The following is a 16,657-nucleotide window of genomic DNA, read 5'->3' as shown; positions in this document are numbered from 1 at the left end:
TTCAATCCTTATGGTCTTTTACAAACCTCAGCCAGGCAAAGTACAACGTTGTCCCGGAAGAAAAACTTGCTTCCTTTTGCTCTGACAATGTTCCCCAACTCTGAGAAGTGTTTTTTCCAGGGGGGGGGGGGGGGGGGGGGGGTGCATATCACGACAGGCCTATTTTCACACCAGTCAGATTGCTTTTATCCGAGGTTTTTGGAAGAAAAACATTGGTTGTTTGTACTCTTTAGAACAGTTCTAAAGACTGTAATCACTTGTGTTCTTCTCTTCCATCTCTTCAGAGAGTGCTCACCTTTGCACACACCCAGCCTGCAGACCTACAGTGAACTTGGGTGAACTTTCCTTAGCACCTGTGGCCCAGTTTACCTGCTGGCATTGTTCAGGATGATCTCTGTACACACAAGAAGGTCACATGCTATTACGTCTCACAACCTCTGAACACAGTAACATAGTTGGTGATGAAAGGATAAAGTAATAGATGGATGGAATAACAGAGGGTGAGAAACAGAGACAGAAAGGAAGAAACAAACAACTTGGAAAGTTCGGCAACCTGGTTGAGAGGGGAAAGGGTACCTGGGGTCAAAGATAAATTACCTTCCTGCAGTGTCCTGGGTTTAGTTGATGGAGAACCAAAACAATGGTGAAATAGTGTTTGTACAATGGTGAAATCGTGTTTGTACAATGATGAAATGGTGTTTGTACAATGGTGAGCACTTCTCCCCTATTCTTCCTTTCTGTCTCTGTTTCTCACCTATACATGTCTATGGGGCTACAGCCCACCAAATTTCGTGCACCCCCGGTGTTTCAGTGTCCTGGGAATCGTTGACAGAAAATCGGCCGGCTGAAAAAGAAGAAAAAAAAAATCACGACTACAATGAAAAAATAACGACTACATCTACATTATATAACCGCCATAATAATGATCATGGAGATGTTATTGATTAACTCTCCTTTCTACTTCCTGTTGGGTTCTTTCTGCATAGGTAGGACTCTGCCTCTGTGTTCATATCGGAGTCCTGAACAGTGTAGGCAGTTAGCGTATGGCCCCAGGTGTCCAGGGATGCTTGTCATGCTGCATATCCAGGCCAGAGATCAGCAGGCAACTCAGATCTGTGTGTGTGTGTTGCACCAGCCTGAAAGAACTTGGCAACTATTTGGGACAACACATCGTATGTGCTAAGCCAGTATTACTAAACCATTAAATTAACTGTGACAATAAATGTTTTTATATAAATACCAGAATACAATATAGCAAAATAGTCTTTTATTCTTTAAATTTCACATGAATGCGAAATATCTGCCAAACTTCCAGTTGCTCATGTTGTTGGAGTGAGTTATGGAAATGTGGACTGCAGGCTTCCTGGCTGATGGTGTGTGGACAGGGTTAAATAGAGACCCAGTGCTAGAGATTACACTACTGTTTGCTCTTATCTGTCTGTCTTACCTCTGTCCCACAACAGCAACCACAGCAGCTCCTCCCATTTCTTTATTTTGTCAACACATAAAAACCTCTCCGTCCACAGAGACTTTGAGAAAAGGGATAATCAGAGAGAGAGAGAGAGAGAGAGAGTAACTGATAAGGTTGAGGCACCGGTCAAGATCCCAGAATACGAAATCACAAACAGGAGAAGGAAAGTGTTTAAACCCTTTGAAGAGTAAGTTTAATTATAAAGTATTCTAGAATTCTACCATGTCAATCTAGAATTTAGTTAACAGCCGTTTGAAAAGGTTCCATGTTTTCTTTATCACAAACTACTGTCTTCAGCCAACAGTCACACATTTCTGACTGTTAGGCATCCTGTCACCAGTAGCTACTGATTCTAGAGGAGGTGCAGAAGTCACTGGTTCTAGACGGGAAGCAGCCACTGGTTCTAGAGGAGGAGCTGCAGCCACTGGTTCTAGAGGAAGTGCAGCAGCCACTGGTTCTAGAGGAGGAGCAGCCACTGGTTCTAGAGGAGGTGCAGCATGTCTGAGTCCAGCATGCTGCTATTGGCTGGCCTGGTGCTGCTCCTGCTGCTGGTCTGGAGGAGGAGGAGGGGGGGACGGGGGATTCATCTGCCCCCAGGACCCACTGGTCTACCCCTGCTGGGAAACCTGCCCCAAGTGGACAAGAGAGCCCCCTTCAAGACCTTCATGAAGGTGAGGTATATGCATGTATTTCTACTCAATTAGCCCATTGGTTCCATTGCACTTCACTTTGGATAAAAGCATTAGTTTGCAGACATGAAGCCTATACTGATGTTATTATGTTTGCCTGTTCATTTAAAGGTACAGTGTGTTGTATTTAGGGGGATCTATCAGCAGGAATATAGTATTCATTGATAATCATGTTTCGATTAATGTATAATCACCTTATGAATTATTATGTTTTCGGTAGCTTAGAATCCTACATGTTTCGGAAAGGGAAGGGTGATGGGGGATTCAATTGGTTGCCTGCTGCAACCTTACGCTAAATGCCACTAAATCCTACACAATGCACCTTTACATTTTTATACTCAGTACTTCAACTCATGACAATAGGAAATCTATGGTGGCCAAATTCTGCAAAGAAACACAATGTAATGGGTTTACCTTAAAATTAAATGGTTGATTTTATGATTGACACATCTGTGGTTCAGGCTGAGCTGCCTGTTTAATAGTACTGGCACAATGTCGGCTAGTTTGGCTGGGGCAGGGACAGAAAGCAGAGAGAACTTATACATTACCAACTGTGGACTTCAGCGAGCTACTCTTGCCTGCTGTTTCTTTGCTGCTTTTCATTGTGTAGGAATTGTAAATGGTCAATGTACAGTCGTGGCCAAAAGTTTTGAGAATGACACAAATATGCATTTTTACATGGATTGACCACAAGTTCTCAATTGGCCAGGAAACTCCCCAGACCTTAATCCCATTGAGAACTTGTGGTCAATCCTCAAGAGGCGGGTGGACAAACAAAAAAAACTATTTCTGACAAACTCCAAGCATTGATTATGCAAGAATGGGTTGCCATCAGTCAGGATGTGGCCCAGAAGTTAATTGACAGCAAGCCAGGGCGGATTGCAGAGGTCTTGAAAAAGAAGGGTCAAAACTGCAAATATTGACTTTTTGCATTAACTTCATGTAATTGCCAAAAAAAAGCCAGTGACACTTGCTTAAATGTTTTTAATTATACTTCAGTCTTCCATAGAAACATCTGACAAAAATATCTAAAGACACTGAAGCAGCAAACTTTGTAAAAATGCATATTTGTGTCATTCTCAAAACTTTTGGCCACGACTATACAAGACTTGTCCCATGTCTTAAAACGATATCCCTGGTTGACGAAGGTGAGGCACACTGTATTGACATTTCTCTCTCTTCAATTGGCCATTTGCATGTCCTACCTTTGGTCTGGAACCATTTCAGATCACTGCAAGAAAACTAAGTCATCTTACAGCGATACTTTGTCACTTTTATTGCCTGTACAGTGTCTTAAAATGGCCCTGATTCAGTTGGTATGAACTAGCACATGTTGCTCTTTCTCCTCCATGCCAGTGGAGTAAGCAGTATGGGCCGGTCATGACTGTGCACCTTGGGCCCAGACGGTTTGTGGTTCTGAGTGGGTACCAGGCAGTGAAGGAGGCTCTGGTGGACCAGGCGGATGATTTCGCAGGAAGAGCACAAATACCATTCGCTATCAAACTGCTCAAGGGATATGGTGAGATATATCACTTCCCTATGCTTAATATGTCCTCCTCATGCATTTGTAATTTAGAGCAGTCCCATTGTTTTAATGTTTAGTGCATTTTGATATCAGCTGCTACTGGGTATATTTGCACTACAATAAAGAAAGCTGTGAATTTAAATGGGAGACATTAGACATGGATTAATTATCAGTATGATGTTTTAACTTGTATTAGTTGACTATTACCTATAAGTTGACTTGTGTGTGGTGTCTTCTAAGGTCTGGCCATCAGTATTAGTGTGTGTGTTGTGTATCCTATAAGTTGACTTGTGTTTGTTGCCTTCTCAGGTCTGGCCATCAGTATTAGTGTGTGTGTTGTGTATCCTATAAGTTGACTTGTGTTTGTTGCCTTCTCAGGTCTGGCCATCAGTATTAGTGTGTGTGTGTTGTGTATCCTATAAGTTGACTTGTGTGCGGTGCCTTCTCAGGTCTGGCCATCAGTATTAGTGTGTGTGTTGTGTATCCTATAAGTTGACTTGTAAGGTCTGGCCATCAGTATTAGTGTGTGTATTAGTGAGGTGTCTTCTAAGGTCTGGCCATCAGTATTAGTGTGTGTGTTGTGTATCCTATAAGTTGACTTGTGTGCGGTGCCTTCTAAGGTCTGGCCATCAGTATTAGTGTGTGTGTTGTGTGTCCTATAAGTTGACTTGTGTGTGGTGCCTTCTAAGGTCTGGCCATCAGTATTAGTGTGTGTATTAGTGAGGTGCCTTCTAAGGTCTGGCCATCAGTATTAGTGTGTGTGTTGTGTATCCTATAAGTTGACTTGTGTGCGGTGCCTTCTAAGGTCTGGCCATCAGTATTAGTGTGTGTGTGTTGTGTATCCTATAAGTTGACTTGTGTGCGGTGCCTTCTAAGGTCTGGCCATCAGTAACGGTGAGCGCTGGCGCCTGCTGAGACGCTTCACACTGAGCACGCTCAGAGACTTTGGGATGGGCCGCAAGAGGATGGAGCAGTGGATTCAGGAGGAAAGCCGACATCTGCTGGAGAGTCTGAGAGAAACCAAGTGTAAGTGAGTGTGTGTGTGTGTGTGTGTGTGTGTGTGCCTGAGAGAGAATTGCATGTTGTCCTGTGGAGAATCGAGTGTTAATTAACCTTTGCCACAAGCCCATGAAAATTGGTTTCATGTGAGAATCTTTCAAACATTATTTGCACCACAATTTTTCCTCTTCATTCTTCACTCTTTTTAAGTGTAATGTTCTTGTTAGAAATACCATTATCATTCTATCATAATGCTGTTTGCTCCTTCTTTACATCTCTCTCTCTCTCTCTCTCTCTCTCTCTCTCTCTCTCTCTCTCTCAGCGACCCCAGTTGACCCAACATACTTCCTGAGCCGTGCCGTGTCCAACGTGATCTGTGCTCTGGTGTTTGGACAGCGCTTCAGCTACGATGACGTCAACTTCCTGCGTCTCCTGCAGATCATCTCGGCTACAATACGCTTTGGGAGCAGCCCCTGGGGACCGGTATGAACACTGTCTTGGGACAGGAGGGGAGAATGGACACAGAAAGGGAGGGAAAAAGAAAAGGATATAGGGAGGAATGGATGGAATGGATAATAGAGAGACAAGAAGACAAACAGAGAAATATGTTAATTTACTTAGAACAATTTACTCTTTAAATCTTGACAAAATGTTCCTGCTAATACATACTTTTTAAATTTCCACAGACTAAAATAAATGTTCATTTCAATCAATCAAATCAATCTGGTTTAACATTCAGTTGTTGACTTGTAGATCGATCAGCACACTATGGGCTCAGATACACATACTCGTCTTTTTTCAGGCAGAAACGCTTCAGTAACGCCTTGGCAAAGTGCGGCGGCCAAAACAGAAGCGGTGCGCTTCCCTGCCTTGCGCTGGAAAGTTGAGAATAGTTCAACTTTTAAGCGCACCTAAAAAACGCTTCAAAGACGCAACGCGTGGTGGAGAAGGGGCGCACGCTTTAAACGCGCCGTACCATAGGAATCAATGCATTTGCTCGCGTCCCGTTTTTACAAAAACGCGTATGTGTATCTGAGCCCTATGTCACCCAGTGCGCTTTTCTTCTCCCTCCACAGTTGTACAACCTCTTCCCCAAGCTGATGGATCACCTACCTGGTCCCCACCACACTGTCTTCAGCCAGATGGAAGAGCTTAAGGTATTTATTAGGGAGAAGATTCACCAGCATAAGGAGACACTGGACCCAGATAACCCCCGAGACTACATCGACTGTTTCCTCATCAGGCTCGACCAGGTCAGCTTCCAAATAAAGTGACTACACGTTCCTATATTCCTTGTATAGACATTTTACATTCCAGTGATAACCAGAAAAATGTTAATGTAAGTTAATCTCTAACTATTAGGAGAAAGACCTCCCAACAACAGAGTTCCACTATGATAACCTGATAGGAACGGTTATGAACCTTTTCCTGGCTGGAACTGAGACCACCAGCACCACCATCAGATACGCCCTCATGCTACTAATAAAGCACACAGACATTCAAGGTAGGACACACACACACACACACACACACACACACACACACTTACATATAGATCCAATCATATAGATCCAATCAGGGCTGGACTGGGACAGACCGGCCCACTTAATTCGATAACACACCCTTTGGTCTCTCGAATGTCTACACACCAACCAGGCTTTTAGCTAGCAGGGCGTCTGCCCTATCGTCTACAAAAAAATAAGAAGAAATGGGACGCCCTACTTTTAGGCAGGACGGCCTAAAGACGCCCTATTTTTCTCCCGTTTTACCTGTTAACTTCAAAATTCACCGTTTCAGTCGCTTCAGCGAAGTCTAGAATCATATGCCCTGCCAATTAGAAAATAGCATTGCTGTATTCCCGCTACAACAATGTTACATCATGATTCCAACGAAACATTGATTCATGGGCTCGCAGAAGCTACAGAAGACAGCTGTCTCACCGCACGTCACTGAACCTACTACTTTATGAGTTCAACAAGAGTTTGTGTGTTAAGGTGGCGGTCTTAATTAATCTAAATTCAATACAATACTATACAATATACATCATACACTTTAAAGCTTTGTTCAGAATACGGAGGTTTAAGATCGGTCGATATTTTCCGTCCTTTTTTGGAACCAGAAAATAGCGACTGAAGAACCCCCTGTTCTCGTCTACGAGAGGTACAGACTGTATTGCTCCCTTTCCTAGAAGGGAGTCTATTTCCTCCTGTAGGAAACGCGCTTGATGAGGTGGCACTAACGTTTGTACCACGCCCCTGAACTTCGGGGGGCAAACTGGAGCGTATAACGGGCTATCATAATTCGCTATCTGGACAAATTGGCATATTTTTAAAAGGGTTTGGGAATACTGGGCTTTCGGAACATTGACATGGCACCGCGCACCAATAGGCTAAGGGGCTTGCCCACCACTCAAACACACAACATAGAGTGTAGGCTAACGGCTGGCTGTTTCAGAGTAGAGTGGGCTGAGGGCTAGCAACAGCTACAGACTTGTCTTGTATTTACAATGCAAACGAACTTGGCCATAGAACAAAGGTCCTAAGTCAAACATATTTTAGAGACGTTTGAATTCATGATCAGTAAGCTTACCATAGGTCGTTGTATCGTATCTCCCTGGCTGTCGCCACCAGTAGGCCTATCACTTTCATCCACGGTACCTGATGATGGCCCTGCCGTGGCAAACATTTCCGATATTTTGGCACATTTGGCAGTGTAGACTTGAAAAGCAAGCCTCTTCTTATCTCGCAGTTTCTCTGCACCCTCTTTTCGCTTTCTCTCCATTTTGGACTGGAGGATTCTAACGAAACATGCGTTTCTGTGCACCGCCCAAGCCAAAGGTAGAAGGTGTTTGGTGATATGATTGGACGAGCCCCTTGTCACTAGGAAGACACTAAGAAGACAGCCAATGGGCCGCAGACTAGCATGCGCTTGTCAAGCATGTCAAGGCCATGGGCCACGCTGAGTTTGTTTCCCGTCCTAATGCATTATGTAGGCAGGTCCAAACCGAAAGGGGTTGGTGTTGGGTCAGCCCAGGGGATGTGATTGGGCCAGCCCAGTGTCAATAGGGCCGCTCATGAACTACTTTCGTGGGCCAGCCGGTCAGACCATTATATGGGGAAAAAAAAAATTCTAAAAAAAAAAAAAAAATTTTTTTTTTTTTTTTTTTTAAATAATAAATTCGGGACTCTCGGCCCATATTGCACCTCGGCCCACCGGGAAAACGCCCGGTATGCCAGATTGCCAGTCCAGCCCTGGATCCAATCCATATCGGTCTAATTCAGGACAAGTTATATCTGTTATTTTGTCATTTCTGCACAGAGCACGTGCAGAAGGAGATTGACACAGTGCTTGGCCAACATGGCATCCCACAAATGGAAAACAGGAAGTCCCTCCCCTTCACTGATGCTGTGATCCATGAGGTGCAGCGCTATGTGGACCTTGTGCCCCTCAATGTTCCCCACTACGCCACCAAAGACATCTCATTCAGGGGCTATGCCATCCCTAAGGTACACCTTGAACCTGAAATGAAGGTTTAATTCCCTGTTTGGTTTCAAAAGTGCCAAACTGCTCTGATTGGGCAGAAGATTACAGGGGCCAGCAAATAACACCTTCCAGTTAGTCTTAATAATGAGTGTCTTAGTGGTGTGTGTTACCAGCACTGTCAGCAGGTTCTGGTTTGAGCTCAGGGGGTTTACTCTAAAGCACCTCAGAGTTCACATACAGTACTTCTTGATCGATGACCTCTGACCTCTTGCAGGATACAGTGATCCTTCCCATGCTTCACTCTGTGCTCAGGGATGAGGACCAATGGGAGAATGCCTGGACCTTTAACCCTGAGCACTTCCTGGACCAAAATGGCAACTTCAAAAAGAACCCAGCCTTCCTTCCTTTCTCTGCAGGTATTGAGAGTCACTAAGATGGGCGACATACTGACAGCAACTACAAAGGCTCTTGAGACTTTTGGCTGTATATATCTTTCATATATTGTTTAAACAAGGTCACAAAACCTGTAGTGTTTTAAATACTTAGCTCTATTTGTTCCAGTCGATCCAAGTCTACATAATGATCAGTCATGGACCAAATGTTCTGTGTGTGTGTGTTTGTCAGGTAAGCGGGCGTGTGTTGGTGAGTCACTGGCGCGAATGGAGCTCCTGCTCTTCCTGGTGTCCATAGTGCAGCAGTTCCACCTCAGCACCCCTGGAGGACCATCCAGCATTAACACCAACCCAGAGCTCAGCAGCTTTGTTAACGTCCCCAATCAGTACCAGCTCATTGTCACCCCCCGCTGACCAACCCTGGTACTGCAGCCCACCGTCAAACAGCCTCCTCCAACCGCTTCACCTCTGAAGAACATCATGCAAACTCTTGTTTATTTACCAGAAATGATCCTTGTATAATAAAGTCCAGGGCATATCGAAATTACACAACTTTTCAAGACTTTAATTTGTGTTTATTTTGACAATAAGTAATTTTTTGTTGAAACATTTTGTGTTAGTATTCATTAACTACTTGGTGTTGAGATGGCTGGTTTGGTACCCTGTAGATGCAGGTTTGAGGATGGGTGGGGTAACTGCTCTCTCCCTTCACTACATGTGGTATCAGAAGTGGAATGGCTTGCCATGAGGCTTTTCATAGGGATGCCTAGTGTGTGAGCTGTTTGAGGGACCCCCAGGACCCCTGTGTTAGGGACCCCAGAGATGGGTGAAGCACTAGTGTGTGGGACCCCCAGGTTAGGTTGACCCACTGTGCGGAACCCCAGAGATGGGTGAAGCACTAGTGTGTGGGGCACCCTGGGATGGAAGAAGTGCGGTGGGTGGATATGTGAGGGATGCCTGTGTGTATGAATTGCTTGGGTACGCCGTCACTGAGATAGCATAGTGATGCCCCACCTGGACTCTAAGCTGGTGCAACACAACGATGCAGCAGGAAACTGATTCTATTCTGTGCAATATCTTAAGAGAGACAGTGGACATGTACCCAAACATTCACAATATTATTACATTTCTGCTAAACGATGCCTGCCTCAACTGCTTCAGTGGAAAGGTCATTCAGCTGCTTCAGACATTTAAAGACATATATGAGAAACGGTCTAACAGAGACATTGCCTCTAATAACAGGATTGGCTCTAATCAGTATTCAGAAAGACTGTTTTGAAGGAGTGTGACACAACAGGGACCAGGAGAGTCCATCTTACATTGATATGTAAAACCAAGGTGGGGTTACTGTTGGTGCATATAATGACACAACAACAAAGAAGCACATTTGCTTCAGTATTTATCTGATCAACATTCATTCTTTCATCCAAAATGCCTTTGAAATCTGTGGATGCAATCAATCCGTCATCGGGTTCACTGCTAGCAAGTCAGCAAAGAAAATGTGTTTCCGAAAAACGTACAGCTGCGTTTATTAACTCAAAACTACAGCAACCTGAGAGCCAAATCATGCTATGACTGGGCCAGTCCTTTAAACTACCATCAAGTGGGCTAAGTTATATATTAATAATATTTCAATATAATGTTTCAATCAACCTATTTCTTTTCAATCATGGATTGTTTTGCGGTGCAGTCTTTGTCCCACTGTCCCATGCTCCAGGTGCTCTCATTCCCTTCTATTTACATCAACAGATGGTTACTCAATGATGACAATGAACTGCTGCTAATTACATTGTGCAGACAAGAAACACTGATACCCACTACTAAGATATATCGGAGGCAGGTCTAGCTGGTCTTAGACCTGTGGGGGGTCTTAGACCTGTGGGGGGGGTGTGAGTGACGTCAGATGCCAGAAAATGCAATTTTGAATTACTCAAAATCCTTACCAGCACAAACGATAATTTTTACGGCACAAACCAGCACAAACCTAGCACAAACGAACAGCAGTGTTATTTTAATATTTTGAATGAGACGGGGGGCCAACTTCACACAGGTCAGTTTTGGTACTCACTATTCAAACCTGTTGCGTCATGGAGCCCAAGCAGCATCCCATGTCCTCATCCACATCAGGGCCTCCAGAGACCACTCTCTTCACTCCTCACTGTGATCCATGGGGATCACAACATTAAGTATGCACTAGCCTACTCAAATCAGTCAGGTGTGCACTGAACACAAATACATACGTACAATCAAATGTGTCTGTGATGTTGATTTTTAATGTTATGGTAAAGACTAATCCGACAGAATATTATTGTTAGATCAAATCAATCTTATTCAAAGATTAGTTTAGAGTTGGATCAGAGAAATCTTGTTGAAATAATCAGTTACAACCTCCTGTGCTTGTGTAGGATTGTGCTTGAGACCATGAACCACGCAGTGTATTTGTATGATATCAGCCATGTTGTCATCGACAACCTGCAGTTTATGATGGGACAGGAGAGTCCTCTTGTGGACAAGTAAGTCAACCAGGAAGCTTTATGAGATACTTAATTGAGAATGTTTACAAGGTTTGAGTGTGCTTGCCATAGGTGATGCTGGTATCTAAAACCGTATCTTCTAGATTAAGATCTTTAGCCCACTTGCTATAAACACATTTAATTGGTATGGGTCACCTCCACGCACAACTGGATACAAACTGATTTATCTTTTACCGCCTGTTGATGACGCAGTTCTTGATTATTATCAGTTCAGCAAAATTAGGCTGTTCAGTTCAAATGTCAGCAAACCTATACAAGGACTAGACCTGTAAATGCTTTTTAAAGCCACATTCTGTGGCATTTTGCTTTGTGATGGTGTGCTGTAGTATTTTGTTATGTTTCTTTGTAATATTGGGTAGTGTGGTCACAGCTGTGGTCTCTTACGATGTGTTCAGGTTTGCACTGCAGGATCACATCATTAGGGCTTTCAGGCAATTTGCCACCAGCACCAGTTGCCACGTGACCTTGATCATCCACCCCAGGAAGGAGGAGGAGGGCAGCCTGCAGATGGCGTCCATCTTTGGCTCTGCTAAGGTAACCTCCTCATGTCCCTCCATGACCTTTCTGATGCAATTTGCAATTTAGATAACTTAGGTACTTTGCAGCGTGTAAATTAATGGGCGCCTATTTGTGTAGGTCAAAGTCTCTAATGGCTTCTAAGACAATTTACTAATGTATCTTACAAGTTAAAGTCACTGTATGCAAGTTTTTTATTAGGTAACTAGTTTTTATCAAATCTTTTAAAAATAATTGTTGGCCTTTGATCACACCAGTCATTCCCACTAGCCTAAAAGGAAATTCTCTTTGTGGTTTTGGAGTTGTAAACCCCCAAAACTATTAGAACAGCTTTTACTGCAGTATGCCACCACATATGCGTATTGCTGAAATATTTCTGTTTGCAAGCCAGGTAGTTTGTATTGGTTCCAACTGTGCCGCTTTTGGTCATGGTTAGCCAAATCTATTGGCTGTTAGCTAGTTAGCTCACTAGTTTTTACACAAAAGCTCTTTAAATAAGTCTTTTCCTCTGCTCACGTAGTAAGAAGTATTAAAAGTGAGGGATGTGGGATGTTTTACAATATGTGATATTTTGTAACACACCAAAGCTTTTATTAACCTTTTTAATTAGCCTTGATCCTAATTAGGAGCTGCTTATTATTGTCCTGCTTTTACAGCACGTCCTTTTCCACCAAGGGCAGCATAGATCAGTTTCTTATTATCTGGTTTCATGATCAATGAGATTACTCCATGAGAGCGCGTGTAATTAAAGAAGATCGATGACTCATCGATTGGTAAGAAGAAACAAGCTTGGTGCAAATTGCAGTACAAATGTACTCACAGACAAAGTAACCCACACCATATACGTCATGATGATACTTAAGTTTTTTTCTGACATGAAATGATTTTTAAAGCAATGAAACAGCCCTCATAAAGCATTAAGAACTCCAAGGGTGTTCCTCTCCAATGGAGCACAGAAACTAAAGTGTACTAGCATGCACTGCCACGGGCCCCTCTGTGCTCTGGACGAAAGGTGCTTACTTGCTTCCTGTATTCACACATTACAAGGTGTGTCATGACCTTAATGACAGTGTGTGTGTGTGTGTGTGTATATGTGTGTGTGTTTATATATATACGTGTGTGTGTGTGTGTTACAAGGTGTGTCATGACCTTAATGACAGGGTTTCATTCTCAACTCATCATTATCACTATGGTAAAAAAAAAATACTGTTATCACAGTGTTGGAAATAATGTATAAATAATGCAGGAAAGGTGTCGTTAATAGGAACCACCCTTCAAAATGAATCTCTCTAAAAGTCAAACGGTTGTATATCAGTGCTCTGTATCAATGTCTTTACTTTTGACTGTACTCAGTGGTCATTATCAGTTGCATAATTTAAAAGATGTATAAATAACTGATTACTCTTCATTGTGTGTATGTGTGTGTGTGTGCGTGCGTGTTAGCGTGTGTGTGTGTGTGTGTGTGTGTGTGTGTGTGTCTGTGTATGAATATGACTGTGTGTGTGTGTGTGTGTGTGTGTGCGTGTTTGTTTTGTGATGTTTCGGCTCCTTGTAGGCCTCTCAGGAGGCAGATAATGTGCTGGTCTTGCAGGACTGGACCAGGGTGGGGGGCACAGGTCACCGGGGTGGGGGGCACAGGTCACCAGGGTGGGGGGCACAGGTCACCAGGGTGGGGGGCACAGGTCACCAGGGTGGGGGGCACAGGTCACCAGGGTGGGGGGCACAGGTCACCAGGGTGGGCGGCACAGGTCACCAGGGTGGGGGGCACAGGTCACCAGGGTGGGGGGCACAGGTCACCAGGGTGGGCGGCACAGGTACCAGGGTGGGTGGCACAGGTCACCAGGGTGGGGGGCACAGGTCACCAGGGTGGGTGGCACAGGTCACCAGGGTGGGGGGCACAGGTCACCAGGGTGGGGGGCACAGGTCACTGGGGTGGGGGGGCACAGGTCACCAGGGTGGGGGGCACAGGTCGCTGTATGCTTCAGGTCGCCAAGAATTGCTACGACGGAGAACTGGGAGCTTTCCCTTTGGAGTTCAACAAGACTACTCTCTCATTCTCCTGCTCCTCAGCCAAGAACCCGCTACCACCACCCAGACCCCAGGGCAAGGTCAGAGGGGAAAGTTCAAAGGCTGTCAAGAAGGTTCTGCTCCTACAGAAGAAGAAGAAGTCCACTGAATGGATCAAACCAAATACAGGTGTGAAGGTGGTTCAAATGGATCACAGAGCTATGAACACGCCTGAACATGGATAGGTAAGGAAGACAACCATGTTCAGATGAAAAATGTTTCTTGTCAGGAAAATGGTTTGAAAAAGTTTCCTCATACACTCATTTTGTAGCTTTTCAGCTATTAGAAAATGTGAACGGCTAGGGATGCCATTAATTGCTCACACTGAATAGGATGTATATGAAGCCGCAGAGCAGTGGTTTAAACCGTACCTTTGAAATCCACACTACAGCTACCACAAGGATTTCATTAGTTTAGATACCTTGGTCTCAACAGATTCCTCAAATCTTTTTTGAAGTAAGAAAATGTACAAGATAATCCTTAGAAATGCCTTCTATGTATATATAAGTACATATTTACATCACAGACATGTCATATTAGAGTTGGTCTACTACACCTAAACCAGTCTAGTAGTCAGCACAGTACAATTACTAATATGAACAACAGTTAATGTTAACAGTTTACAGTTACTAATATTGTCATTTAATCATTTTGTCATTTCGTGTAAACCAGATTGTGTTGTATAGATATTTTTGCACACGTTGCAATCACAAACCAAGCTGCTTTTGAACTCTGATTTTGGCCAGTTGAAAGCTCCTCATAACTTGCCTCATAATTGTATGGCACTTGAAACCCTCTTTGAGGCATTCAATGAATTATCTTCATTATAATTTAGCATTCGATGGCACATGGTCTACATAAACTATCCAGGCAAACACTGTAACATCCTCTATCTACCTATATATGTCTATATACATTCATACAAACACTGTAATATCCTCCTGTATATGTCTCTATATATTCATACCAATTCATTTAAATCATGCCGAAGTTCTTTATTTTCACATTTATAATAAAAAACAAACCAAAAAAAGAACATTGCACTTCCCGTGTCTGTCCAGTAGAGGTCAGGCTCTACCCAGCTACTGCAAACTACTGACACTGAAGCCCTGTTGATGGTGATGAGCTGGAGCTGTGCAGAGGTTTTCTGAAGGCACTCACAGCACCGCACAGACCTCACAGAGGTCACTGCCAGGCTGTGATACTGCTCTGGCTTTATTAAAGAGATTTAAGCTAGGATCCCCCCCCCCCCCTGCTCTCTCAATACCCCCCCCCCCCCCCCCCCCCCGCCCGGATTAAAAGGCTATATTTATGCCTGAGCAGATTTAAATGGCTGATACATTTTTAACACCGTGTGAGTTGCTTAGTAATAGGCATGGGGGTGGAGTTTGGAGATGTGTGACCTGTAACCGTGGGTGATAGAACCAAGGGGGTGCAACGGCAGTCTCTTGAACGTCCGCACAGGAGGCCATTTTGAGGACAGTATACTTCCGGTAGGGATCAGTGGTACGTTAGGTAACGTCAGTGATCTTCACAATCGTTTACACTCTTATCTCGCGGACATTTTTGACGGATTTACAAATGACTTGATTTACAATCGTCATTACCTTGGTAATAATTCTGGATGCTTGAACATGTTGAAATGTGCAGCTTAATTGTGTATCACGGCTATTGTGTATCAGTCATTTTACATCAATTGGCGAGGCATAATTGTTCTTTCTTTTCAATATAACTTAAGTTGCACATAATAAAACTGAAGTTGCACATGATTTCCAATCGGGTTGGTTTGTTAAACATCTTACATTATGATTTCGACAGGAAATTGCGGACTTTATTGCCAATGAAGATGCCAGTTTGTGCAACCTGCTCTATTGAACACTCCCTTGAAACGAGACCTGTCAGAGACCTGTCAATGTTATTTTCATATGAAAACCCATGTTTATAATTCTTCATAAGTATGTAGTGCCATAAGAAATATCTTACGTTTATAACAAACCAACCCGTTTGAAAATCGGTTGAAAATTAAGGAAGTTCTGGTTACTTAAAAAGTACCACTTCCAACACAATGTTAAGGGGGAGTGAGCTATACTGTCCTCAAAATGGCCGAAATGTGCGGACATTCGGCTCCGTCGGCCAGAAACGCAGGCAGGATATCTAGCCTTTATTATAGATATCTATGGATAGAACTGTCTCTCGGTGACCTCGTGTCACAATACAGGAAGAGCTCACTCTGTGCCTCACAACTAGACTGAAGCAGTGAGGGTTGAATGTCCAAACACTAGAAATCACTGACTGAAGACCGCTTTCAGATATTGTTAATACCTGAGTCTGGGTGGGATAAAGGCTTGGTTGGCTGTTCCCAAATCAGTTATTTATAAGTCAGAGTTGCACAAAGTGTTCTGCTCACATTTACTGACGTCGTGCCATAAATTCACTTATCCTGTTTTCTTTGTAGAATCCTTGGCCATTTCGTTGCTCATTAGTACTCAAGGTTGTCTCACTGATTCCTGGGACCTGTATTCTAGGTTGAACATTTTTCTCTGTGTCTTTTCATCTGTCATAACATGAATAGTTAGGTGTGTTTCTATTAAACGTTATCGACGATGGATGTTCGTGTGGCCATTCCGGTATAGGTTTCAAGAGCAGTCTTTGCTGGCCTTGAATTGTCAGGTCTGTTTACAAGCAGTGGTTGGTCGATCATATCTTGAAGTTGATCGCTTCGATTGACTCTGTTCCAATGATCCCCCCCCCTAAATAAAAGCATTCCCAAGCCGTGGCATCTCAGCAAGGATTAGACTCTCAATTGTGGGCCACATCTGTCTTAATTGTTTAATTAAACATACTCTAGGTATGACTGATCTATGCCTGTCTGGGTAAGAACCGCAAAAAGCCGTAAATATTATGACCAGGTTAAGTATTTACATTTAAATGCATTTAAATATAAAGGGTTGTTTCCCCCTTTGAATGCATAAGAATGGAAA

General features: G+C 43.5%; 1 protein-coding gene across 1 annotated transcript; it reads left to right on the top strand.

The window, feature by feature from the left end:
- Positions 1–1,983: 1,983 nt before the first annotated feature.
- LOC308373358 (cytochrome P450 2G1-like) lies at positions 1,984–8,973 on the top strand (the record flags this gene model as incomplete). Its single annotated transcript, XM_080848823.1, has 9 exons — positions 1,984–2,142; positions 3,517–3,679; positions 4,562–4,711; positions 5,007–5,167; positions 5,761–5,937; positions 6,047–6,188; positions 8,003–8,190; positions 8,442–8,583; positions 8,792–8,973. The coding sequence occupies 9 exons, from the start codon at positions 1,984–1,986 to the stop codon at positions 8,971–8,973; spliced, it is 1,464 nt and encodes a 487-aa protein (XP_080704949.1).
- Between the last annotated feature and the right edge of the window lie 7,684 nt (positions 8,974–16,657).

The sequence above is a fragment of the Sprattus sprattus genome (genome assembly GCF_963457725.1).
Source record: "Sprattus sprattus genome assembly, chromosome: 12".
NCBI classification, from domain to species: Eukaryota; Metazoa; Chordata; class Actinopteri; order Clupeiformes; family Clupeidae; genus Sprattus; species Sprattus sprattus.
The sequence above is the reverse complement of the archived record's forward strand: the minus strand, read 5'-3'. Positions and strand labels throughout refer to the sequence as shown.